The sequence below is a fragment of the Phragmites australis genome, chromosome 8 (assembly GCF_958298935.1).
Source record: "Phragmites australis chromosome 8, lpPhrAust1.1, whole genome shotgun sequence".
NCBI classification, from domain to species: Eukaryota; Viridiplantae; Streptophyta; class Magnoliopsida; order Poales; family Poaceae; genus Phragmites; species Phragmites australis.
In genome coordinates this window covers 20,084,671-20,111,233 of record NC_084928.1, presented here as the reverse complement: position 1 = coordinate 20,111,233, position 26,563 = coordinate 20,084,671, and the positions used below count along the sequence as shown (strand labels likewise).

Sequence of the window (26,563 nt, the reverse complement as noted above, 5' to 3'; positions counted from 1 at the left end):
AACCTCTCTGTCCAGCGGAGGTTTTTGGAAGACATTCCCACTTGCGGGGGTTTTTTTTTTTGAAGATTCTCCATCTTACGGAGGTTTTTGCAAGGCTCTCCGTCTTGCGGAGGTTTTTGCAAGACTCTCCGTCCTGCGGAGGTTTTGTAAGACTCTCTGTCTTGTGGAGGTTTTGGGAGTCTCTCCATTTTGGCAGAGGTTTTCCTTCTCTCTTTTTGTTAACCCAAACCGAGATGCTCTAGAGCTCCAAATTTTCTATGAATTTTTGTGCAGCGATTACCAAATGAGATGAACCCATTTTAATTGGACTCACCCACAACGCCTATGCGGAACTTAAACTAAATGAAAACTCTAACGTGGGTATTTTCATAGCTCTTAACAAATGTTAAGCCACAATTGGAATTAATAAGCACTCAACAAATGCTCAACAAATAAATATAATGCTCATGATGCATTATTATGCTTAATGATATGTCTATGAGATTTAGAATATGACAGGCTAACTAACCGAGTCGTGTCGTGCCGGCCCGTGTACCAAAGGCATGACCCGTGGAGCACAGTGTCGTGTCGGGCAAGCCTAGGGATGCCCACGGCCACCGTGCTAAGCATGGGGGCACGACACGAGGCCGGCTAGGGCGGGGCTGGGTGGTGGCACGTTGGGGGCGACCGGGGCAGGGCTAGGCTAGGTGACAGCGTGACGACACCGTGGTGGGGCTTAGTCGTGCTGTGCCTGGGCTGTGCCTACAATAATGGACCTTGAGCCAGCCCAATAGGCACGACCCAACTGGCCAACTTTACTTTCTATGATGTTCATGATGTTATGCCTATGAGTAATGATTCAATGCTTCATATGATTATGCAGAGATATCTAGACAAATGAATGAATCATAGAAAAGTTTATCTAGCGAGATGTGAGCTTTATTAACTACAGAATTGTTTTCGTAGGCATGTAAGAAACTGCCCATTGACAATTGCCACTTTCTTTTCTTTTCAGTTGACAAGATGCATATCTGACTGTAGTGTGCATTGCCCAAACATAGGAGTGGATCTATGCTCTGTATTTGCATTGCCATTTAAATGGTAAATAAAAATGATTGCTGCACATTAATTTGAGTAGGCTGGATTAGTATACTCTGCAGATTGGGTTGTTGTCAACAAAAGAGTAATAAAGTATTCATGTGTAAGGGTGCATTTGCGAGCGAGAAACGCTCCAATTTCTAGCCACAGACAGGATAATCCCTATCAAACAGGTAGTTTGATTTTCGGCAAAAGAACCAAGAGAAATGTTTCTGTTTTTTATACTAACACGAGAATCACCCAAAATGGTATTTCTCACTACAATCATCTCCCTCCTCTCACATACAATCTTCAGAAATCCAAATCTACTAAACAAGACAAACGATTGCATAAATTGATTCTGATTCACCCTAGAAATGTTTCTAAGAAGAAACCAAACCCGAACGTTTCTAGAAGAATATGAAACCATACAAAACGAGGCCTAAATTTAGGCTTTTCTTTTCCTGGGAAAGTTTCTCTCTTGTACTGATACTCTAATAGTGCTACCAAGCTTAAATGATTATTTAAGTATGACATTCCTTTGCATGGACTATGGTTATGTGGAAATATCATATTCTACACATTGTCACATATTTTGTTATTTTAGTCCTGCTAGCGCAATAGTAACATATTTAGGTTTGCATATTCCCTCCGTAAGTGTTTTCAGCCTCTTATATGTTGTTTAAGCCATGTAAAATAATTTATCATGCTTTTAATAGGTAATCATAAATATTGATTTGGGAGTAAAGTTTGAATCTTGGGTGCATATTTTTATTCCGAAGGAAACAAAAGCAATTTTGGTTGGTTGAATCCATTTTTTAGCTTAGTTTGCATTTTTTTTCTTTTTTGAGAACTTGTCACTTTGCATTTTTTTTTTTAGAACATATTGCTTTGCATTTTATGGCACCACTGCAATCAGAAAAGCCTTCCTTTTCTCCCATTCACTAATTTACTGTCTCTCTTTTTTTCAGAAAAGGTGTCAAATTAGACGAAAACAAATGTTGTATTGGCATATGAACCAGTTTGGGCTTTTGGTCTATCACATGGTTACAACCTTGCACAGGTTCTGGAGGCATAACATTTGAAATAAGAACAATAACTGAATGATGAACATCTTTTTCAGATGTTGCATTATTTTGTTCGATAACGCTGTCTTCCCTATATTATTTGAGAGTTCATCTTTCTTGACAAAAAGATATCAATGACAACTGATGATAGTTATTCTTGCTTTGCAAAAATATAACAATGATAATTTGATTCTACTATTTTTTTGATGTTTGAAAGTTGCATGGTATTTTAGGTAGTATATGATGATCTAAGAAAAGTGGCTACTACACACACTAAAGGCGTGTTTAGATGGTCGGCTCCCCCTCATACTTGCATCAGTGCGTGTAGTCGTTTTTGCTCAGCGTGTGTTTGGTTGCCTGAGCTAGTTCTGTTACCTGCACCCGCGCGTGCAAACGCATCGAGCGAGCCTGGCTCCACGCGTACGCCAGAATCGGGCATACGCGTCGGGGTTGGCTCGCCAGGTGCAAAAAATACTGTGCGTGATAATTTTTTTATTTAACTTTAGATTTTATTTAGTGGTATAAGAGTGATCCAAAAATTCTAAACGTTTTCGTGAGTAAACTAGAGCTCACTAGCAACCCATTTTAATTAATTTGATCCAAAAAATCTAAGTCAATATTTAATTAAAATTCTTCAAAAATTATAAAAAAATCACTAATATTCTTATCCTGTGATGTACTAATTTATAAAAATATTTTCAACCTAGGTTGTTTGGTAAAAAAGTGAGTTTCTTTGTAATGTAACGTATACTCATGCGGGCAACCAAACACAATCTTTTCTCAGCCAGACTCAGCACATACAGCCAACCAAACAGACCCTCATGCATCAACTCAGCCTGACTCAACTCAGCCTGTATGACTCGTACGAACCAGACTGAGTACATTCGGGCAACCAAACAGACCCTAATGTGATGCAGTCGTTGAATCTACGATGGGAATATATGCAGGTCTGACAATTGTAATTGTCTTCGATCTCTATATCTTGAAAGTGCTCTCTAGTCTTAGTTGTGGAACTTTGAAACGAGAGATAACCTAAATCTTTGTCATTAGAGTGACAACTTCTTACCTTTTAAAAAGGTGTCATTGCAAAGAAATTGCAGATGAGCCAGATGTTGATGGATTCCTTGTTGTTAGAGCTTCCTTGCAGGTCTTACACCATATGTTTACTTATTTTTTTCAAAAGTAGATAGATGCTTGATTTGTTATTCTAGCTCTAGTGCACACTGTGGAGCCCAAGACTATTGCGATGAGGCTGGCGAGTGGACTTATGTATTGTCTTCAACATCATATTTTTTTCGCATTATGTGAGAAACAAACTGAATATTAAGGATGAGATTTAAAACTCGTTGCAATGCACGGATGATTTACTATATGTTTATCTTGCAGCGTTTGAACCGTGGTTCCTTGATTGCTTGTGTATGTCATCGCCACACGGGGGCTAGATTAGAGCAAATTAAGTATTTATCGCGAAGTTGATATAGTTGTTTCTCTACAGCACTTGATATCTTCTAAGAAAAAAAAAGACAACATCTGTCCTGGCTTGGCAAAGAAGGACTGTCTGATGGCCTCAAGTGTAACTCGACCCTCCGATGTCAACGTGGAGGGATCTAGGTATTAATGATGCACCAAGAGATGCTGTTGGGCCTCAAGGGGCCGTGCTTATGGCCAGTAACGAAGCAAGCGTCGTTGAGAGTCGTTCGATCGTCTGGACGGCGGATAGGAGGCTGACTGCACCGTGACATAGCTGGGGGCTACGTCAGAGGGGGATCCTTTGTTCCCTCGTGATGTTAAAGGAGGGGTACGCGTGACGGTTTTCATTGCTCATGAGTGATTTCATTCGATCCTTGTTGTTGTGTGCAAACAAAAAACTTAATGCAATGAAAAAAAAATATTATGCTTTGCCAATGAAAAACTAGTTGAAACAACTAAAAAAAGCAGACGATGTCTATTCTGAGGCATTAATGTGTCTGCTTATGTGTCAGTTTCTTTTTGGTGCAAAAATCGACTACAATTGTTTTGAAAATTACCTAACTATCCGGTAGACAGTCCCAAAAATTCATACTAGTTTCCAAAAACAAGAAATGGAGTTAATTGTCATTCCTAACACGATTGGCCCCTTATGATACCATAACACGCATGGGCTGGGCCCCCTAATGGTGAGTGGATCTGGGCGGGCGCCCTTGTGGACATTCTCGTTTACTTTGGGCCCATGGCCAGCCATCTCCATTCCAACTTGCAAGTCGTTGCGTTTGCCCGTCGCTGTCGTAGGGGGAACCTACTGACGCTGTTGAAAAGGTCCTCGAATCTTGATGCCCGATCATCGAGCAAACGGACAGTTTCCTCCTGCGCGTAGATCACCAGTGCCTGCTGATCTTTACATTTCACATTCATCTCTGCTTTCCCCACGACCCAGCTCTGTTTCCAGAACCCTCCTTTTCCACTAACAAAAGAGGGCACCGTACCCCGCCCTGCAGAAACCAAACCCACAGCGGAAGCAAAGCCGCACCGCACCACTCATCACAGCAGCCGACCGATCGAGGCAGAGCAGGCCTGCAGGCACGGCGCCGGCCCCGTGGACAGATCGACGTGCGGTGACAGGCAGACACTGCCAAGGAAAAGGCAGCCGATGGAGCGCCGAGCCCACCCACGACACCGTCAGCTCAGCATCGAACAGTACAAGACTGACACGGTACTGGTCGACCAAGCAAAAACCCCGCACGGGGCATCAGGGGCCTGTTTGGTTTAGGCGATACTGTGCTAAGCCAAAATTCGATCCTACCTTGATATTTTGAATGCCAACATTTGGTATTGCCTAGAAAATTGTAGCCTCTTCCATACAAGCACACGCCAAATCTTTGGCCAGGACACGGGCTGGCAAATCGGCGGTCGGGATTTGGCTTGACTGCTCCTTGCTCCTCAAGTAGCTGCTGAGGTGGTGCTTTTTGATTGGTTGTGTTAAATGCATTTGGTCTGTGGAATCGCAAACTTGAAACACCAATATTTTCAGAACCACCTATCCGACTTGTCATGCATTTATATTATTGTATTCCTTATAATTTAATCTACAAGACAAGACCCTATTTAGATATATTTTGATATAAAAAAAAATTAATAACATATAGACCCTACATATTATACTTACAATTTTACAATATTCTGATCGGGTAGCATCCAAATATAAATTTTACCTTTGATTTTAGCAGAGACCTATCTTTGGCTCAATTAAAACCAAGTATTATTTTTTCGATAAATTTAGCCATATTTTAAATTTGACTATAACCAATATTTAATCAGTCGACAGTCAAACAACCCCTAGGCCACCAGCCAAGCCCAAGCAGCCCGTACATGTGCATTTCCGATCAGCCATCAGCAGCTGAGTATAGCGAAAATGACTCTATTAGACCATGATTATAATTTTGATGATTAATATAAATATAGTTATTGAAACTAACATGTTTGTCAAGAATATGTATTAGTTGGTCTCATGGATGTAATACATCAGGAAGCCACCACAGTTAGCATAAAGATTGAATGAATTAGAGAAGTCTCAGGAGAATTAACTTTACCGGATGATCTGGTGTTTAGGGGTTGAACTCACCGAAGTATTTGTCCAAAGGCAAAGTGAAGGCTGATGACTTCACCAGATGGTCCAGTGCTATCTGTGTTAAAGTCACTGGAGTATTTCAGACAAAGAGAGAGAATGCTAAGGATCTCACCGAATAGTCTGGTGATCTGCACTAGGTAACATTGGATGGTCTGGTGTTTGGTTTGTGCACACCGGAGTATAGCACCGGAGCATTTCTTGCAAAGACAACTGCAAGTATTGAAGAATGAAGAATAATCCACCGGAATGTCCCGTGTTCTGAAGATGAATGCACCGGAGTATTTTACACAGAGAGACTGCAAAGGCTCGGATGGCTTAAGAGAACTCACCGGAAGGTCCGATGATGGATTTAAAGGTACACAGAGTGTTCGATGTTCATAGAGATATTGAATGGAGTTTCAATGGCTAGTTTCTGAGTTTGTACTCACCAGATGATCCGATGTCAGTACTACTGTTCTCATCGAATCATCCGGTGTTAACAGTTTTTCTGAGCCGTTGGAAAAATAGCTAGTTGGTGAGTTTAGGGCAATAAATACCCCTCTACTCAGTTATTTGAAGGTGTGGCATACTGCTGGAGTTTAGAAGAAGTTCATATATACTTGAAAAGACATCCAAACCATCAAAGTCCTTAAAGTGATCATCAAATGTGATTAAGCACAAGATTAGATAGTATTTAGTGCTTATAGGCCTAGAGTGAGTTGTAGCTAGATGTTGCAGCTTAAAGAAGGGATCAAGGAGTGATCCTAACTTGTACTGAGTGATATGTCAGCACCTTAAAGTCTTGGTGACTCGCCGGCATCTTGGGCCTTGGTGGCTCAAGCTTGTATGTCCTCCGACTTGGTGTCGAGCAGTGACAAGACACGTGTACGGGGACGCAGAGATCCTTGTCTTGGTGGCTTAAGCTCCAAAGTGATCACAGCGACAAGTGACCGGAAGAGATGCTAATAGTGAGACCTTGCCTTGGTGAGCTTCGTGGCTGATCATGCTCTAGACCTTGTCTTAATAACTTGGTAGCTGAAGAGTTGTGACCGGAAGAGACTTGGCGACCGGGAACATACCATTTGTGGAGCTTCGACATGGACTAGTGGTGACATTCATGCCATTGATACCACGGGATAAAAATTACTTGTACCGAGTTTATCTCTCTACCTTATTTATGTTTTCGCATTTACATACTTGTAATTTACCTTATTAGAGTATGTTGCAATCCTCTTGAGGTTGCATATTTAGATATAAATTAAGATAGGTTTATCTTGTGAAGTTTTTTGAGCCAATTTGGTTTAGATTTCTAAGTGTCCTAATTTACCCCCTCTTAGAACGTCAACGTTCCTCTCAATTGGTATCAGAGCCTCGTGCTCTTGATAAGCTTAACATCCTAGAGTTGTGATGTCTGGGGTTGAGATGGATACCCACAACACTCCATATTTTGATGACACTAATTTCTCCCATGGAAAATTATTATGACTTGTTTTTGTAAGCTAAAGGTTTAGATGTTTGAAGAGTTACCGAGAAAAGGATGATACATCGCATCACAAACAAGGAGAGGCAATTAGATGTATTGGCAAAGAGTATATTTTTATCATCTTTAAATGCTGATGCATTTAATCGATTTATTCTCTCACCAATGCACATGATATTTAGAATAGTCTTATTGAAATACATGAAGGTACAAAGTTATGTATAATGAGAAATATCATGTGCTTGTTACTAAGCTCAATAGCATTAAAGAATTTTCCCATGAAAGTGTGAAAGTACTTGATGTCGCATAGAAGGGGGGTGAATAGGCTATATTTGAAATTTAAAACTTCGCAGCGGATTACAGCGTCCGGATACTTCGGGTCAATCTGGAGACTCCGGGTTATACAGACCCGGATACTCCGAGTGAACTAGGATAGTCTGGCCTGAACAGGAAATCAAAAACTAAGAAATTTTAAGCAAATCTACTTTGGCCTATGAGTTACCACATGTTCTAATAGATGTCTCGAGACCTATTGACCAACAACCTGCAACTACACACTCACATGCAAGTAGATTGAGGCAAATCGCCCAAAATCAACTAGAACAAGAAAGTATACAAGAAAGTAAAGGAGACAAGAATTTATATCCCGAAGTTCAAAAACTCCACAAAGAAGTGCCTACATCTTCGTTGAGGAGCTCACAAAGAGCAGGGTCTCTTTCAACCCTTTCCTTACTTAAGCGACCACCAAGGTCAAGCTAGAGTTTCTTACTCAAATCGTTGGGGTAATACAAACTTCCCAAGGCACTGTACAAGCTTGGGTTCTCTCCGGGCGACGCTTAACCGTCTAGAAGCCCAAGGCTTCAAGTGTAAATAATGCGGATTGATGGCTTAGCGATGAACTCAAGTGCTCAAGATTGGATTTAAGCTTACTAGCTCTTAGTCTCACTCTCACAACCCTACTCTCCAAATCTTCTAAGATTTAAGGTTCAGAAGAGTTAGGAGGGCTATTGAATGACTATGAATGAGATTGTCCACGAGTTGTTCAGCAGCAAATGAAGGAGGGGGTGAGGGAGTATTTATATCCACTCCCTCAAAAACTAGCCAATATTGTGCTTTATGAACTGACCCGGAGTATCCGAGTCAACCCGGAGACTTCGGGTTGACACAAATCGCACAGCCACGAGTCTGTCTGGAACCCAACCCAGAGGGTCCGGATGAACACAACAACCCGGATGGTCCGGGTGAAACTTTTAGGCTATAACCAAGACTCTCTGTCGGAGTATAGTCCGGAGACTTCGATCACCCAGCAACTCCGGGTTAAAACATTAAACCCATCCTGAGAGCCTGGCTCGGAGCTCTACCCTGATACTCCGGGCTACTGTCCAGAATCCGGAGTATCCAGTCCAACCAGGAGACTTCGGGTTCAGACAAAAACATCACTTTCCCAGTGTCCGCGAATTATTGTGTCTCTCAATTTTTGGTTGTAAAAGGATACTTGAGCACTAAGAAACCATCAAAACTATCAATACGCGTCCTTCTTGATAGAACGGCATTCCTAAACTCAAATTCGAAAATAAAGCGAATTAAAACTTATTGGATAACTACATGCCGAATTAAAACTTATTGGATAACTACATGCCACTTCTCTTTTCTTTTGAGGGACATCACCATCATTTAACTTCTCCATCAGGACTAAAACCTGTTCATAACCTCAATAAACACGTTAGTCCCTTAATCATTTATCATCAATTAGCCAAAACCCATATAGGGGGGCTAGATGTATTTTTGAAGTGTTAATGACATATACTCACGTTTGAATATTTTTGTCAATGAGATCAATGGGCTAAGTTTGACGCCAATTGATGATGATCGAGCCGTGAGAAAAGTACTTTAAGCTCTTCTTCCAAGTACAAATTGATAGTCTCCATCATCTATGACAACAACGATATCAAAAAGATGACTCCAAGTCAAGTGGTCGGTAAGATCACCGCCCATGAGATGATAATAAACATAGGGTGAAAGCCTCTTCCTTATCCATAAGAACATTGCTATCACAAGTAAGCACCATGCTCACACATGAAGACGAAGATGAGCAGGCAAGAGCAAGAGTCAAGTTCAAACAAAAATAATGGAGATGAAGATGAAAATGAAGAGAGAAATGAAAATAATATGCAAAACACATCAAGTGATGAAGAAATAGACCCCGAAGTTACCAAACTCACCTCTCAAGTGGAGAAGAATATTAAGAAGATCAATACCATGATTGACCATCGAATCTCTATAAAAGACTTGGTCAAAACTATTGATCGCATCAAGAAAGAGAAGAAGACTAAGTGCAAGAGGGAGACAAGGGGAAGAGCCAAAATATTTGCAAGCATGAGAAGATTAATGAGTGAAAATGAAGATTCAACCTCAAGTGATGAGAGTTTCACCGCGTACTTCTCCAAGATAAGCTCTTCCTTAAGTTCATCATAGTGTAAGTCGACATGCAAGTCATCTCACAAGTGTCTTATGGCTAAATGTATGGATAGTGATGTAAATGATGATGAATCTAATCATGATTCTTTCTCCTATGATGAACTTCTTCGTTTGATCAATGAGCAACAAATGACCCTTAAGAAATAATTAAAAGAGTTTAAGAAATTCAATACACTTTATCAAAGATTAGTTCCCGATAATATGTTCATAAATTGATTGGGTACCTTCAAGTGCAAGGATTAATCATGAGATGAGACACATGATGTATACAGATTCAGACCTCCAATTGGAGTAATACCTTACATCCTGTGGGGGTGTTGCTGCTGTATGTTGATGATCTCGAGTACAAGAAATGTGGCTAAAACTATTACATGGAGTAGATCGGATCTAATTTAACCTAGGGCTAAAGTTGCCGAGTAGCTCCTCTGTTGGAGTTTTAATGCTTGCCTCTCTCTTTCTTCCTCTCCCCCCATCCTTTTCGCCTTATATAGGGGTGAGGTACCGACTCCTATCCAGTCATAGTCGATAGGGAGTTGTCTTCCTTGTCCAAGTAGATAGATCTATTTTGGATACTGATCGTTCTGAGTTGGGTAACCAATCTAAACTTTCCTAGTATGTACTTCATTGATTCCGGGTGTATCAGGTACTGCTGATTCGATTCCGTGATATCTAGAGTTGCCTAATATATATTGTACATACCCTGTCTGTGTATGATATACTCCTTATGCGCATATACCCTATAGTTAGATATTCGACAGTAGCCCCCTAACTCTACCCAGGAGGAGAGGTTTCATAAGTGTCCACTCGAGTGCCATCAAGTTTAAGCTTGGTCGAGTAGAATGGATCAGGCTTATAGTCGAAAGAATTGAGTATGGATAGATCCTTCCTCAAGTATTGACTGGAAGCTCAGTTGGGTCGAGTGCCCTGTGGCTAACCACACTTGAGACTTGAAGAAAAAGATTAAAGAACTCAATTGATTGACACTAGAATCCGAGTAGAGTTAAAAAAATCTTTCAAAATTTGAAACGACGGGTATAGGCACATTTAATGCGGGAAGAAGGGCGTGCAGAGATTCACATGTCGTCATCATTCCTCTTTTCGCGCTGGTCGAAGCGTTGTAAAGGTGAGAGTGGTCGAAGAGATAGTAAATATTTGATTATTTACCTGTATGACCCGGAGTTATAGCGGCCATTCCTCGTCATTGCCACCAGTCTTCCTGCACAAGCCTCTCGGATTTCTCCGCCCCAGCACGCACCACCGCCAAAAGAAATTTAGATCCATGGATCCCGGTTCTTCTTCGAAGATCCTGACTTCCTCTTCGCCTGAGAAGCGATCGGACGTTGCAGCTACCAGTGCCTCGCCCGATTAGTACGACGAAGCACGGTTCATGATCGAGGCTGGACACCCTCAACGATGAAAGAGTCTCGGCTGGTAGAACTTGAAGCGAAAGGAGTCGTGCCACCACACAGCCTGGTTGAATGGAGGACGGCATCTGGTGAGAGATTCCCTTCTTGCAAGATCGAGCACGAGTTTGTAGTTTTTGGATCTTTCTTCCGTTACGGATTTAATATCCCTCTTTCCAAATTTCTTCTCAATGTGCTCGATTGATATCAAATTGAGCTTCACCACATAAACCCCAACTCCGTCACCATGCCGAGTGTTTTTGTCCATCTGTGTGAGGCTTTCCTTGGCATCGTGCCAAGTTTAAATCTTCTTTAGTACTTTTATAAACTGAAGAGGATTACAGAGAATAAATGTGTCGAGGGGTGTGGTTTCCAATTGAGGAATGGAATGAAAAATTCCTATATCTTGGTTCCCTTAACCTCCTCCTGGTCGAAGGATTGGAAAAAACTTTAGTTTTACATCTGCAATCCCAATCCAATTGGCTTTCCTTTATTGTATAGAGGTCTTTTACCTGTCCAAAATCTATCTTAGACACAAGAGCACTGAGAGTTCGACCACACCACCTACTACGCAAACAAAATTTGCATGCTAAGGCAATTTGGCCTAACTGGGTGGCATGTGGCCAAAGATTTTATTAGCAAGAGATTGAGCCCCTTGAAGGCACGGACGCGCTTGGCTTGGGAATACAGTGGGGATGAGGATGCTTCCAGGGACGCGGCCAGATGTAAGGTTTAGTTAGCACTTTGCCCTTTTCATTTTGCTATGACCTTCTAGCTTTGTCGAATAACCTTTCTTCTCTTTTTCAGCCCTGCTTGCCCAGGATGTCACTGCCTGGTTGAACAAGCTCTTCTCTTCCGAAGCACTGGGATGTGGCATTCTGTCTTATTCCTTCACGAATCCTCGACCAGATGTAAGTATTTTCTTAATGAAAAAGTTAGGACCGATCATTGTCTATTTGATATGACCTATTTGTATGACTGCAGGCTCCAGTCTTCTGCCAAGAGCACATCCTTTCGAGCGAGGTCTTTGATCTCCATGGCACTTCTTCTGCTGATGCTGTCAACAAGGGGAAAGGATCAGCCAATGAGGAGGCCGAGGGGTCTCTTCGATCGAAGAGATCGTCCTCATCTTCTCACCAGCTGCTTGATCCGAGCCCTCTCAAGCATAAACGAAAGCGCCCACGGGTATTGAAATCAAAATTCTTATTATCTTCTTATTTTTCTTTCAAATTATCAAGTGGATACTTGAATGTGTTCGGTTTGGATGAGTGGCCTTTTGTTAGGGGACGGCGAGCGTACCCGCCGAATCACCTCCTCGAGCAACCGCAACACTCAATGACTTGGCCGAAAAGGTAACTCTTCTCGAGTTATTGATTTTCTCTCGGTCATTCTACTAATGACGAATTTGCGTGGGTGGCTTTTTTAGGGCATGTCTGGCGCGTCCTCACAATCGCCAACTTAAGGGATTGTCATGCCTGATGACTCAACCAGAGAGGTAATTTCAGTCGAATTATCGCTCTTTAGTTGGTCATACTTTCCCTCGATAAACTTAAGATAATAAATTTTTATCATCTGGTTCTTTGCAGTCTATAGATGCCTTGGCTTTGCCTGGTCCATGTGTAACTCCTCCACCGGCTCCGCCTACCAGTCCAAGAACGAAGAAGGTGACCACCAAAAGGCCAAAGTCAAGCATCATTTCGCACTTCCCAATTTCGAAGAGGTTTGACTTGAATCCTAATCTCGATTGGTAGTCTTTCTTTTCCTCTTCCCTTATTATGTTGATTGCAGACTATCTACACGGGCAAAACCTAGGTTGCCAACGTCTCGACCAGTCATCCAGGACTGACTTCCCCGGTTGACTCATCCTCGGCTCCAATTCCTCACACTAAAGATCCTACCTCGAGCGGCCTGAAGAAGACTCGTAGCTTAAGGGAAATGAAACCTCAGTATCGATCCCAGCCAATGACCCATAGGCAGCGATAAAGGTTCTTCTCCAAGTTACAAGTGCTCAGGTAGCTGCCGCCAAGGCCAACCACCATAAGAAGCTCGAAGCCAAGAGGGAGAAAATTGAACGTAAGTCTATCCCCGATCACAAGTGCGTGATTCGATTATTGGGTGACTAACAAAAGTTATTTTTCCGGTTTACATTCTTTAGGCCTTGAGTCCTCCTATAACAACAAGAAAAACTTCTTTCTGACGCAATGAAGAAAATTGACGATGATGCCAAGTATCAAGAGAAACTTAGGAATCAAGTGAACATCGTGCGAGCTGGAATGAAGGCCATGATGATTGAATGGGATGCTACCATCGCCCAACGGGATGCTGCGGTCCTTGCTCTTCAAGAGCTGAAGGAGCAGACACTCGACCTCATGTCCCAATCAACCTCTGCAAGCGCCGCCACAATGCTAGGTATCCTCAAGAGTTACAATCCCGCACTCAATACCTCATTGGTGACAGTCGGGTTCAACTATATTAGCCAGGAGGCCACAAAACTTGTTGAAAGCATTTAGCCGGTGGTTCTAGCCTTCGTCGAGTCGTTAAGGCTTAGTCTGCCTAGTGATGATAGTGAGGGGAGTTCCTCGCACTAATGATCCATTTGGATCTGACACTTTTAAAACATATTTTATGATATGAAAATGCTCGCAATAATACTACATTTTGCCAGTCTATTATGCTTTTGTTTGCTATTTCCTTATCGATGAAATAGGATTAGCATAAGTAGATGCAATAACTGATAGGTACATGTTGTCATCATTCTCAAGACCATACGATTACGCATCTATCAACACCTGAAATCTTAACTAGATAAGCCATTAGATACGCAGCCCTCGAATACTCGAGAACACTGTAATAATGAGGAAAAGACTAATACAGAACTAGAAAAAGAAACAGCATATCAAATTTTCTACGAACTTTTATCAACTTGCGTATTCGATCAGCATACAAACATAAACTCGATAGAGAGCACATGCGAGGCAGACTAGGACTTCATAACCCTTTTGGCCGTTAGGCGTGAGATGTTTGATAATCTCTGTGCCGTTATGCCTCCTAAGGTATAGTTGTCCGTCATCGACCCAACACATGCCTTCGTTGGTTCTATTTAACGTGATCGACCTAGAGCCAGATAAATTTTTGCAAAAAAACATATAAAAGAAATATGGTATTGCAATGTAGCCTCTGACTTTATGGTCGAGGAAGAAATTACTCGATTAAAGAGTAGAAAATGACATACATGTACCATTGATCGGAGAATAGCGTTATAGCTCTCAACTATGTACTCGATATAAAGTCGGACGAAGAGTAAAGCTCATTCTTGACTATGTACTCGATGACGGAGTCGGGCGAAGAGTAAAGCTCGTTCTCGACCGAATACTCGATAATGCAAGCCCCCGAATGTTATGGTTTTAACTACAATGTGGCTATCGAGTAAACTCCCATTTGTGCTTGTTTTCACTGCAACCTTGATTTGACACGTCGTAATAGCCGCCCATCTCTCTTTGTAGAGACGAGACAAGCCATAATGCCATCGTGACATTCTTGACTTCCGCTAAACACGCTACGCGCCCGAGGCAACGCCATTGTTTCGGATCTTGACAGCTACGTGTACATAGTATGACTCATTTCCTCTGCTATAAATAGAGGGGACTCGAAGCCATTTGTCTGTCGTATCCTTTGTTTACTTTGCCCATTGCCTCCTAGGACTCATAGAGCTTGAAGCCATGGCCTCCACTCCATCTCCGCCTCTTGAGCCAATCCCAGAAATTCTCTCCCATAGGCCTCTTGCCATGGTACTTCTTTAGGTCATCATCATCACCTCTCCGATGACAAGGTCTTGAGTGACGGGCCTAAGAAGTAGAGGGAAGAAGCACCCACCATAGATCGTTGTCGTCCCCTCATTCAGCGTGTTCATCATTACATCAAGACCTATTGATGCGCGTTTGTCAGATCTTCCAAAGGTAATATGATAAATCGATTAGTGGAGTTTCGACGTTGATGATCCCAGGGCTCTAATCAGAACAGATCAAGAACCCTCGCAACCACTACACCACTACTCTGTGGTTATCAACTGTGCTAAGATGCGGTTGACCTCGCCAAGAAGGTTTTTCCTGCAAGCGAATCGAGAACACAAGCAAGAACAGGTAGATGCAATCTGAATATTGCTAATTACCAATAAAGCACTCGAGTTTGGGATTCAACAAACCAATAAACAACAAAACTATATTAAATAGAATAATCTAAGCTAAACCTAAGCCTAAACTACGATGGCTACTGTGTATATATAGGGGGCGTGAGGAGGTCGCCCTAGGGTTGTGCAACCATAGAGAGAGGCGTGCACAACCTGGACTCCGACACCGACACGATTACAAAACCCGGTAGGGTTCAAAACGGTGATGCAGCACCTTATTCCTTTGACTCTAACTAAACTATAAGGAATATTTAGTCTATCTCATATCCATTAGAAAGGGCTCATCGTAAGCTTTCCAGAATGTCCAAGATTGCCTAAAACGGACTTCGTATGAGAGAGTTATGTCTGTTTTACTAACGTGCTATCCTGGAACTCGACTTCGACCACGACCATGACTAGAGCTCAGCCTTGAGTCTGAGTAGACTTGGCCTTCAAGGAGTGACGTTTGAGTAAGTTTGTGGTGCTTCTCCCACGTTCCTATGCAATAAAACATCACAAGAATTTAGTGGTAATCCATCCAAGGAAACACGAATAGCAAGGAACGAGTTCACCTGGTGGTCTAATTATCGTGCATGTGCTCTTGTAATTGGAGGATTATTAGTGGTATTGATCATATCCGAAGGAGCCATGGGCTCATCACCTATGCTTCAGGCTAGACGGCGCAGCACTCCGCACCGGAGAGGAATGAGGATGGTGGTGATCTCGACCGGATCATGGACCAAGCCGCCATCGAGGTCTTCGGTGGTGGAGCCCCCAAGTCATTGCTAGCTAAGGAGGCACAGTCGCCTTCTCCATCAACAACCGCCAGATCGCCTTCGTGCCAAGCAGAAGACCACTTGGTATCACTGGCACCGGTCAGCAGCTCTAGCAGGGTCTTCGCCTTGGCCACTTTTCTTGATCCTTATGCTGGTTGACGACCGGTTCCTGGAGTGATCAGCTACTGCCCAAGAGAGGAGTATAAAAGGTTCCTCGACTCGTACAAGGGTGAATGAGGGTCTATACGCTTCCAAACCTTTGGAGGTTGTGGATCTTCATTATTTGCAAGAGCTAGTTGGATCCTTTTTGCTAATTTTGCACTATCCACACAAATTAGAGGGAAAAAGAAGAAAATTATGTAATCGAGTAGCTAACCGAATCGAATGTAATCGACTTACCTATAACCTACATTTTCTATGAATAATACTTTCAGAGTTGGTCTATGTTCCACGAGTGCTCGAGTATCTCGCCATTTGGAGTAGATAGCCGTATTGATCCTGGTCGAGTGACTTTGATTACTATGTAAGGTCCTTCCCATTTAGGTGATAACTTGTGGCTTTGATCCTGTTTCTGCACCTTTCATAGGATGAGGTCCCCAACAACGAGTTTCCAGGGCTGAATTCTCTGACTTTGATATCTACGCAACGCCTGCAACTTAGTCAGGAGCATCGCTTCCACTCCATAAACCAAGAAGAACGGAGTTTCACCGGTGGCCCTATTGGTCAAAGTACGAACGACCTATAGTTCCAAGGGAAGTTCTTTTACCCAACATTTCGAGTAGGCTTTTAGCCTATCGAAGACCCAAGTTTTGATGCCCTGTAAGACTATACCATTAGCACGCTCAACTTGACCATTACTCTACGGGTGGGCTATTGAGGCGAAGCAAGTTTTGATACCGAATTCTTCGCAGAACGCAATAAAGGTCCCACTTCTAAACTGGCTACCGTTATCCGTAATTATCCGATGCGGAATGCCGAATTGAGTAATTATGCTCCTCATGAACTTCTTGGCCACTTCTGTAGTTATTTTTCTCATGGGTTTGACCTCTATCCACTTGGTGAACATGTCGATAGACATGAATAGAAACTTATAACCACCTTGGGCCCTTGGGAACGGTCCTAGGATATTCAAGCCTCAGACGGAGAAAGACCAAGAAAGAGGAATTATTTGTAGAGGTTACACTAATCGAGTGGTCTGCCTTCCAAAAAATTGGCAGCTCTCACACTTTTTGACCAGCTCGGAAGCATCCTAGAGGGCAGTCAGCCAATAGAATCCCTTGGCGCAAAACTTTTTCGAACAAGGTGCGAGAAGACGCATTATTACCACACATACCTCCATGGATATCGAGTAATATTTTACTGCCCTCTTCCTGAGTTATGCACTTCATCAAGATTCCGTTACTCCCCTTTCGATAGAGCTTGTCGTTTACCAAAATGTAGACATTGGATTTAAGAGCAATTTTCTTTGCAGACGTATCATCATCAGGGGTGTCTCGTTCCTCGTGATGGGCTTGGTATGGAGCCATCCATGTCGGGTTGCGTTTGAGTAGTGCATCATCCGTGTCTGCTGGTTTTGCCTCACTGATCTGGCCAGACTACTGGTCCAGTTGGGTAGCATTCGTTCGTCGAACTATTGGGCAGCATTCGTTCGTTTGAAGGTGATGATTACCGACTCATCAGAGATGTCTGGGATCGTGTTACGCTTGTCGCTGAACCGGTGGATGAAATCTCAAAGGGATTCGTCATCGCCTTGGTGCAGCTGGTGGAGGTCGTTCTTCGTTCCTGGACACTCGAATGTGCCTTGGAATTTGGTTATGAACTGAACCTTAAGTTCTGCCTACGAACGAATCGAGTTGGGCGGCAAGTTTAGCAAACAGGACCTTGCGAGTCCATCAAGGCGGTTAACAGGTAGTTGGCCATTACTCGAGTTGTCACCACTGGCTGCTCGAATGATAGTGGTATAGATCTGCAACCACTCATTTGGATTGATCTTCGCGTCGTACTTCTGGATCGGGCCTGCTTTGAACTTCTCGAGCCACCAAATTGACCGAAGTTCACGTATGAAAGCCTCGCAGTCCCCATAGAACTCTTCAGGAAGAGGTGGTGAGGGACTGTCATGCTTGTCTTTTCAAGCAAGGGAGTCATGTTGACCATCTTGTCAAGTAGATCTATGGTCGTAGTAGTGGCGATCGTCTTCACAGCGTTCCTCACGGCGGTTTTTGATCGCCATACGTAGATCATACCGGTTATGAGGAATATGGTTCCTCATGTCTTCCTGATTTCTGCGCCTATGGATAGGACAGCTACAGTTTGGCCCATAGTGTCATGTTCGGGCTCGACCGCCTGAGCTTTCAGTCCGAGATTCCTCTACTCGAGAGCGTTCCCGCCCGTGGCTCCTCAAGCCGGGACAGCACTGACTGGGGGGCCTGGAGTTGCGAGGATTGTTTGCTCGAGCAACTTGGATCTGAGCCATATCGAGTAGGATCTTGACTTGATTGACTATAGGAGTTAGTGGATTCACCGGATCCAATTCTGGAAGGGATCTGAAAATCAGATGAGCTCCTTGCATGTTAGCGTCCGGAGTACTGAATACATTGCTACCAATGCTTAGTTGCGGTTGAGCCGATGAAGCCTCATGGTGATTGTTCGGAGGGAGCTTGTCTCTTGAGCAGTGGGCTGTCACGGGCGAAGGCATACCCACCGGAAGTCATCGGGAAAGGCCAGGAGGCATCTGCCTTCCTATGGTTCGTTAGTGGAGTGTCATGTCGGGTGCATGTAAGGCTCCAGCTGCAGATGTTTCGGGTGTAACTCAGTGCCGGTACCATTGGCAGCGATGGCTATCGTTGGATGTTCAAGAATTTTTGCGTCGTTGTCAACCATGGTGTTTGGATCCACCGCCATTGGGTCAGCCGATGGAGGGTCGTCGCCTCTGGCCATAAACATAAATTGATTTGTTCGGCTGCTCTGGCTAGTGTTGGAGTCACCGTCACCACCCTCGTCGCTGTCGGTGTCCATACAATTGAGAACATTAGGCTCTGCGGGATCCCACTCGAGATGTCCCACCTTGTGATACGCATCCAATGGTCTGGACTCGAGGGTACAGGTGTGGATCAGTCCACCTTGATCATCCCAACGGAAAACCATAGTTCCGAAGATGATCTCAGAGTCGACGGGAGGGGACTCGAAGATGTCCGCCATCGACTTGAAGTGGTCGTAGAAGCCGGTGTCAGAGAATCCAACGCAAAAGTGAGCTCGAGACGTGATTAATCCTACAAAACAGAAGAATGCCCCTACCTGGCGCGCCAACTGTCAAAGATTAGTTTTCGATAATATGTTTGTAAATTGACTGGGTATCTTCGAGTGCAGGGATTAATCACGAGACGAGACACATAATGTATACAAGTTCGGTCCTCCGATTAGAGTAATACCCTATATTTTGTGGGGGTGTTGCTGCTATATATTGATGATCTCGAGTACAAGCAATGTGGCTAAAACTATTATAAGGAGTAGATTGGATCTAATCTAACTTAGCGCTAAAGTTGCCGAGTAGTTCCTCTGTTGGGGTCTTGATGCTTGCCTCTCTCCTTCTTCCCCTCCCCCTCCAGCCTTTCCGCCTTATAAAGGGTGAGGTAGGGAGTTGTCTTTTTTGACGTCCAAGTAGATAGATCTGTTTTGGATACTAATCTTTCTAAGTTGGGTAACTAATCTAAACCTTTCTAGTATGTACTTCCTTAATTTCGGGTATATCAGGTACCGTTGATTCGGTTCCGTGATATCTAGAGCTGCCTAATATGTATTGTACATATCTTGTCTGTGTATGATATACTCCTCATGCGCATATACCATATAGTTAGATATTCGACATACTTAATGACATTCATGTTATCTTTGTTTCTAATTATGAACAATTATTGAGCAAATTCAATTTACTAAATAAGGAGCATGATGAGCTTAAAGCAAAATTTAAGTGCATTGAATCTCAATCTAAGATCCTTTTAAGCATCTACCTCTATTTAATTTCAATTATAAGGTATATGCTTGCACTTTTTTAATAATTTAATTAATTTATCTAACTCACCCATTTATAATGAGATATATGTTAAGAATGTTCTTATAGAACTATCTAAAGAACTGATTACACAAGAAAAATAATAAACTCAAGCAAGAGTGAAAAACTCATAAGACTTGATAAGATTAAAGGGCAAAAACCATGTTTAATCTCATCAAAATAACCATACTAACATGATGAAGAAATTTACAGAAAAATCTACTATAACATACTTTAAATATCATCAAGAAGATCACAAGTTCTTTTAATATCAGAAGTAAAAAAAACCTAAAAAGAAAAAAAACAATAAAATTATTTAACAAGACCTCCAACATCTATAACAAATCTAACTAAAAACAAAATAAAAACAATCACTACCGGCTTAAAAAAATAATAACAAAGTGATTACTCGTATAGTTGATTGAAAAAATTAAGTGGAACTAACCCATTTAATTGCCACCTGGCTGATGCCGTGCCGCTGCCCGACGCAAGCCGCGACGCGCGGAGCCGAGGAGGAGACCTCTGCAGCGGCACGTGGACGGCCATGTGCCCGCGGGCCCCGCCACGCGCAAAAGGCCAAAAGCGGGGGTCTGCTGACGCGCTCCCGTCGCAGCTGGCCGGCCGGTGCGAATCGGCTGGGAAAGTATCAGAGGCGGGTAAAAAACAGGAGCTGGCAGCTGAGGGCTGAGGTGATCGAGCCGAGCAGCGGCGCACGAATGCCCCACGCTGGCTGTGTGCTGTGCAGCTCTAGACGACACTGTGCCGTTGCTGGTCCGGAGTCTAGACCTCGTTGGCCCTGTGATAAAAGAATAAAGGAGCAGCTATGGCTACTGATCTCGTGCTAACAGTAACAGAAGCCTACGGATCTGATCCCGGATTCTTTACCTACACGAGCAGTACCGTGACAGCTCTTTCTTCTTTTTTTTACTTATATAACTGATTTGCCATCTGCCCCTGCAGTCTGCTCTCTCCCTTCGAAGAGAAAATGCGAGCCTTTTCCTCTGTTTGCACCAAAGGATGTTTGGGTCTCTGGGAGGAGGCACTCGTATTTTAGGACTGGGCATGGTTTCTGTTTCCTCCCTCCCGAAACAGACATTGCATTCTCTGAGACAAAATTATTGAGATCGTTGGCAGAGGAAGAAGTGGGCGTTTAACACGTCCCACCAATGCCCTTGGAAACAGAGCAAAGCATTTTGCAGCGGCCTCACGTTTCCCATTTGCATTTGCGATTCAGAAGATTTCAAATAATTTTCCGTCGGATCGTTCACAAAATCTATGCTCTTTTCTAATCTCTTGATCTCGGAAAACCCAATTAAAAACACCGCAGGATAGGGAACCCAGAACGCAAGGAGACAGGTTTGACGGGTCAACGCCCCACAACGAGCCTAATTAACAGGCCCCGAGGGCACCAAACGCAAAAACTTTTAATTCGCAGAATTTACTCTGCAACGTGTACGTGGGCCCACTTTATATCATCCCCCTACCTCTTTTTCACCGACAGCCGCGGTAAATCCCCAGTCGATCTGGGCCGTCTGATACTCCGACCGGTCGCATCCAGCGGCGGAGCCGCGCGCCCACCCGCCCCACCCGCCCCAATTAATTCGGCTGCCCGTGTCGAGGCAACAACAGCAGCGCTGCGCCTCCACACCAGTCTCAGCTCATCAGCTCAGCCCACTCGAAACTGCCGGCTCTCTCGGCGGCGGCGGCCGGCGACTGGCGAGCTCCTCCGGCCACGAATCCTGAGGAGTTGAGGACTAAGCCCCACGGATCCTTGCTTCGAGTTGGGCGCCCGCATTCCGCTCCGCGTTCCTTCCTTTTCTCCGCGTGATCTGGTGAGCGCGGGACTGCTTGCCTTCTCTCTCTGTTTCCGTGGTGGAATTGGTGGTGGGGTGTTGCTGGAGGCTGAGATCTGTCGAGGCGCCTTGCGATGAAATGCGGTGGTGCGGGCGGGGCTTTCTCTATGTTTTGGGGCGGTGGGAGGTGGATTTGACTGGGGATCTGCTTCCAATTGGGTTCTGGTGTGGGGGTTTGATCTGGTAAAACGGAAAGGTGAGAGCTGCGTGAGCGGATCGCGATGTGTTGGGTGCTCTCATGCCCGGTCAAACGTGGTCAAACACTTGGGGTTCACGTAGTTTTTTGTGTGGTTTTTTTGGGGGTGGGGTGGTTAGTGGAGTTATTTGCTGGGTTTTAGATAAATCTTAGAAGTAGAACCCTCCCTAAAGTTTAGGTGCCTAAAGTTCTTAATAGTGGCAATGATTGGGGATTTTATTCTCAGTAGGGCCATTAGCTGAGTGTTTAATTATCACCAGTAGTGCTACTAATTTGGAGACGGTTTGTTAACGAGGCATAGGGAGCAAGAGTGCCAGCCATGATGTCTTGCTTGCGATGCGTAGCGTACTTAATGCCTACTTTAGACCGACTTGATTGTGGGGGTGGTTTGATTTGATTTAGCGTGGCGCTGTCAAGTTTGGAAGCACATTTCGTGTTGGACTTCGTACTAGTTGGTGTAAGCTGTAATTTTCTCAAGTAATGCTGCATCCTTACAGGTTGCTCTGGTCTGTGATGGCCAGCGATATTACATGCGGATCCTTGCTGCAAAAATTGCAGGTATGTGCTTGTACTTGTGATCCACAGATTGCAAAAGGGTGAAACTTTTTTGCCTCAACCAGTGCAACTGATGATGACTTACCTCTATGTCAACTGTAGTTGGTATGGGATGAAGTGGGTGAGAGTGAGGAGGACCGTGACAAGGTCCTGTATGAGCTAGATCAGGAGTGCCTGGATGTTTACAAGAGGAAAGTTGACCAAGCCACTAACTCTAGGGATCTCCTGATCCAAGCGCTGGATGACTCAAAGATAGAGCTTGCCAGACTTCTTTCTGCTCTAGGAGAAAAGGCTATTGCAAGAACCGTAAGTGAATATATGCTTATAGCTTGATTTATACCTAGAGTAACTCTGATCCAAAGCATGCTGTTGCAAGAATCGTAAGAGCGAATACTAGTATATGTCTATGCATGACGCAACATATTATTCATCACATGTTATGCCTACTTAATGGAACTTGGTTCCTACTTAATAATTTTTTTGGAGAACCCCTTATAAAGTTTATCGGCACATGTTATACCAACTTTGTGAAACTGGGCACCTACTTATAATGTTTGTTTGAAGTCTCAACCCCCTGTACATTCTTCGCCCGTAGAATGTCTTGTGCAGAAAATGTAATGTTCTAGCTCAGAAATCATATGATGCCTCATTCAAAATGTTTAGATTTAATCTGTTTTCTATATTACTGGAAGTACAATTGAGTATACTCAATCCACACAGCCTGAGAAGACAATGGGAACAATCAAGCAGCAGCTAGCTGCTATAGCGCCAACACTTGAGCAGTTGACTAAAAAGAAAAATGAAAGAAAAAGGGAATTTGTTAATGTACAGTCACAAATTGATCTAATATGTGGTGAAATCGCTGGCACCATAGAGGTGGGTGAGCAGGTGGCAACACCTCAAGTCAATGAGGACGATTTGACACTTGAGAAACTTGAAGATTTCCAGTCTCAGCTCCAGGAGCTTGAGAAAGAGAAGGTGCTTTTTATTAATCTCTTCCCTTCGTATTTGTTATGATGCTTCATTTTTTTTTTACCATTGCTTCATTATAAATATTTGCCTTCAATTTTGGTTTGCAGAGAAATAGGTTGGAGAAGGTTCTTGAGTATGTAAGCATCGTACACAAACTTTGTACTGTCTTGGGGATGGATTTCCTCAACACAGTGACTGAAGTTCATCCCAGTTTAGATGACTCCATTGGTGACAACTGTAAGAGCATTAGTAATGATACATTGTCAAAACTTGACAAGGCGGTAGCCACACTTAATGAAGATAAGAAGTTAAGGCTAAGCAAGGTAAAAGCGCATATCTTAGTCCTATAGATGTGAATTGCACTCCCTTCTTGCATGCTCAACCTCACCATTGGCTCAATTACATTCTCAGCTTCAAGAGCTTGCTAGTCAACTCTATGATCTTTGGGATCTCATGGATGCCCCCAAGGAAGAAAGGCGTATGTTTGATCATGTCACCTGCAACAGATCAGCATCTGTGGATGAAGTCACTGCACCTGGTGCCCTTGCCCTGGATTTAATTGAGCAAGTGAGTTTAAGTAGTAAATTGTTTGGTATGATTACTGCTTGATATGAATGGTTCCTTCTGCTCTATTTGACATTTACTTTCCCAATTATTCAGGCTGAGGTTGAGGTCCAAAGGCTAGACCAGCTAAAATACAGCAAGATGAAAGAAATAGCTTTCAAGAAGCAAACTGAGTTAGAAGACATCTACGCTGGTGCTCACATAGTAATAGACACAGCTGCTGCCCATGAGAAAATATTGGCGCTGATTGAGGCAGGGAACATAGAACCATCGGAACTAATTGCGGATATGGATGGCCAGATAGCAAAAGCAAAGGAAGAAGCATTGAGTAGAAAAGATATACTAGATAAGGTTGAAAGATGGATGTCTGCGTGTGAAGAAGAAAGCTGGCTTGAAGATTATAACCGGGTATGTTAATGATTGGTTCTAGCAAATCGAAAGTACTTACTCCTACATGTATCCTGTGATCATTTATGTGATAACACCAAAGTATGCTGGTTGTGGAATAGCTTCTCACCACAAGATAAAAATCCTTCTGCAGGATGACAACAGGTACAACTCAAGCCGAGGTGCCCACCTGAATCTCAAACGTGCAGAAAAAGCTCGTATTCTTGTTAACAAGATTCCAGGTACCAATTCAAATTGTAACAGTGAATATCCTTTGCTTTACCTGCGAATAATTTTATGCCTTGCAAGATCTATTTGTGTACATGGCGCTTATTTCTAATTCTGGTAGTTATACATTTTATTCTATTCATTTCTGATCTAATGACTGCTTTCATTCTAGCACTTGTTGAAACTCTGGTGGCGAAGACCAGGGCATGGGAGGAGAGTCGTGGTCTGTCCTTTATGTATGATGGTGTACCTCTTCTAGCTATGTTGGATGAGTATGTTATGCTCAGACAGGAAAGGGAAGAAGAGAAGAAAAGAATGCGGGTAAGTGTGACATGTTCTTTAACTCTAGAAGCCACTGGTTCCTGAATACCGAATGTTCAAGTGCTGTCCCATCAAATTCTGTTTGTACCTATTTTCGTTCTATCGATGTTTGAAGTCAGTATGCTGATTGTGTTTTTCAACTGGCATTTGGTCTGATATAACTTCACTCATTTTGCATTTGCCTCTCCACCAATTTGCCATTTTGCTATCCTTTGAATTCTTATTCATTTTGGAATGTGGTGTTACACCTGATTATAACTGGGGGAATGGACTCGTGGAGTGTGCCCAGACTTTCAATTTGTGGTGTATGGTTTTGGCCGTTGCTTTTGTACTAGTTACTGATTCAGCTCTCCTCTTTCTCTATATGGTGCCTTCACATGCCAGGACCAAAAGCGCTACATTGAACAGCAACTCAACACTGATCATGAAGGGCCATTTGGATCAAGAGTGAGCCCAAACCGACCTGCCAGTTCAAAGAAGGTACTTGGCCCGAAGTTGAACGGCAGCGTCTCAAATGGCACTCCTCCGAACAGAAGGCTATCAATTGGTGGTCAACAGAACGGGGGCCATGGCACCAGGTCTGGAGGGAAGGATGGAAAGAAAGACGCGGTGAAGACAGCTTCTCCTGGGAATGCATCTGCGGCTGCAGCTGCTAAGGAAGACGCGGCCTCCTACATTTCTGGCACCGATCCGGTTCCAAGTACACCATGATCTTTTAACCTAGCGTCGGATATTAGATGTAAGGGACTTTTTTTCCTAATACTTTCCATTGTTTTGTGGTAATATAATGTGCCTTCGTAGTGAGGAGTAATTATGACGTCCACCTTTCAGCTGCTGCTTGGCCAGGATTGTTCACTTCTGGTGTAAGCGGTGTTCTTGTTTTGGTTAGTTCACTCGGCCGTACTATTTCTGGTTGATCAGACGGTGTATAGTCTTTACTGGGCTGTATTGTTATTAACCGGTTTGCTAGACGTATAAGTTGTTAAAATGCCTTTGGTGTGCCCTTGCTTTGAGTTCCGCCTCCTGTGAACACAGCGTACTTCGCATTTTCTTTGCAAGTGACACACGAGTTAGGATTGGGCCACACGGGGACGAGACATGGATTTGTTGCAATTTGCATAATACATACACTTCAAACTCCTGAAAATGATTGTTAAACAGGAATAGTTGAGGCATACCTGTGACACAGACAATTTTTAGTTATAAAATATATTTAACTCTTCCCGCTAGTTCATGGCTTATGTTTTCGTTATTTTTGATATGTACCTAGAAAAATTAACATGCAAAGGTGTTTATGAACATTACATTCATATCCAGTAGTAGAAAAATTGATAAAAAAATCAGTACTCCTTTGATTTGAAATATATCGTTTATGAAATTGACATGGTGTGTGACTTGATATTGTTAGGTGTGAGAAACGGTAACCTCTTG

At 43.2% G+C, this 26,563-nt stretch overlaps 1 protein-coding gene across 1 annotated transcript; it reads left to right on the top strand.

Moving 5' to 3' along the window:
• Positions 1-21,673: 21,673 nt before the first annotated feature.
• On the top strand, positions 21,674-26,145 carry LOC133926744 (65-kDa microtubule-associated protein 1-like). The gene is made up of 10 exons (XM_062372803.1): positions 21,674-21,888; positions 22,603-22,663; positions 22,763-22,966; positions 23,381-23,638; positions 23,740-23,955; positions 24,044-24,199; positions 24,293-24,604; positions 24,738-24,825; positions 24,984-25,132; positions 25,517-26,145. Exons 2-10 carry the CDS (start codon positions 22,619-22,621, stop codon positions 25,841-25,843), a joined length of 1,755 nt encoding a protein of 584 aa, XP_062228787.1. The 5' UTR covers positions 21,674-21,888; positions 22,603-22,618; the 3' UTR covers positions 25,844-26,145.
• Positions 26,146-26,563: the final 418 nt, after the last annotated feature.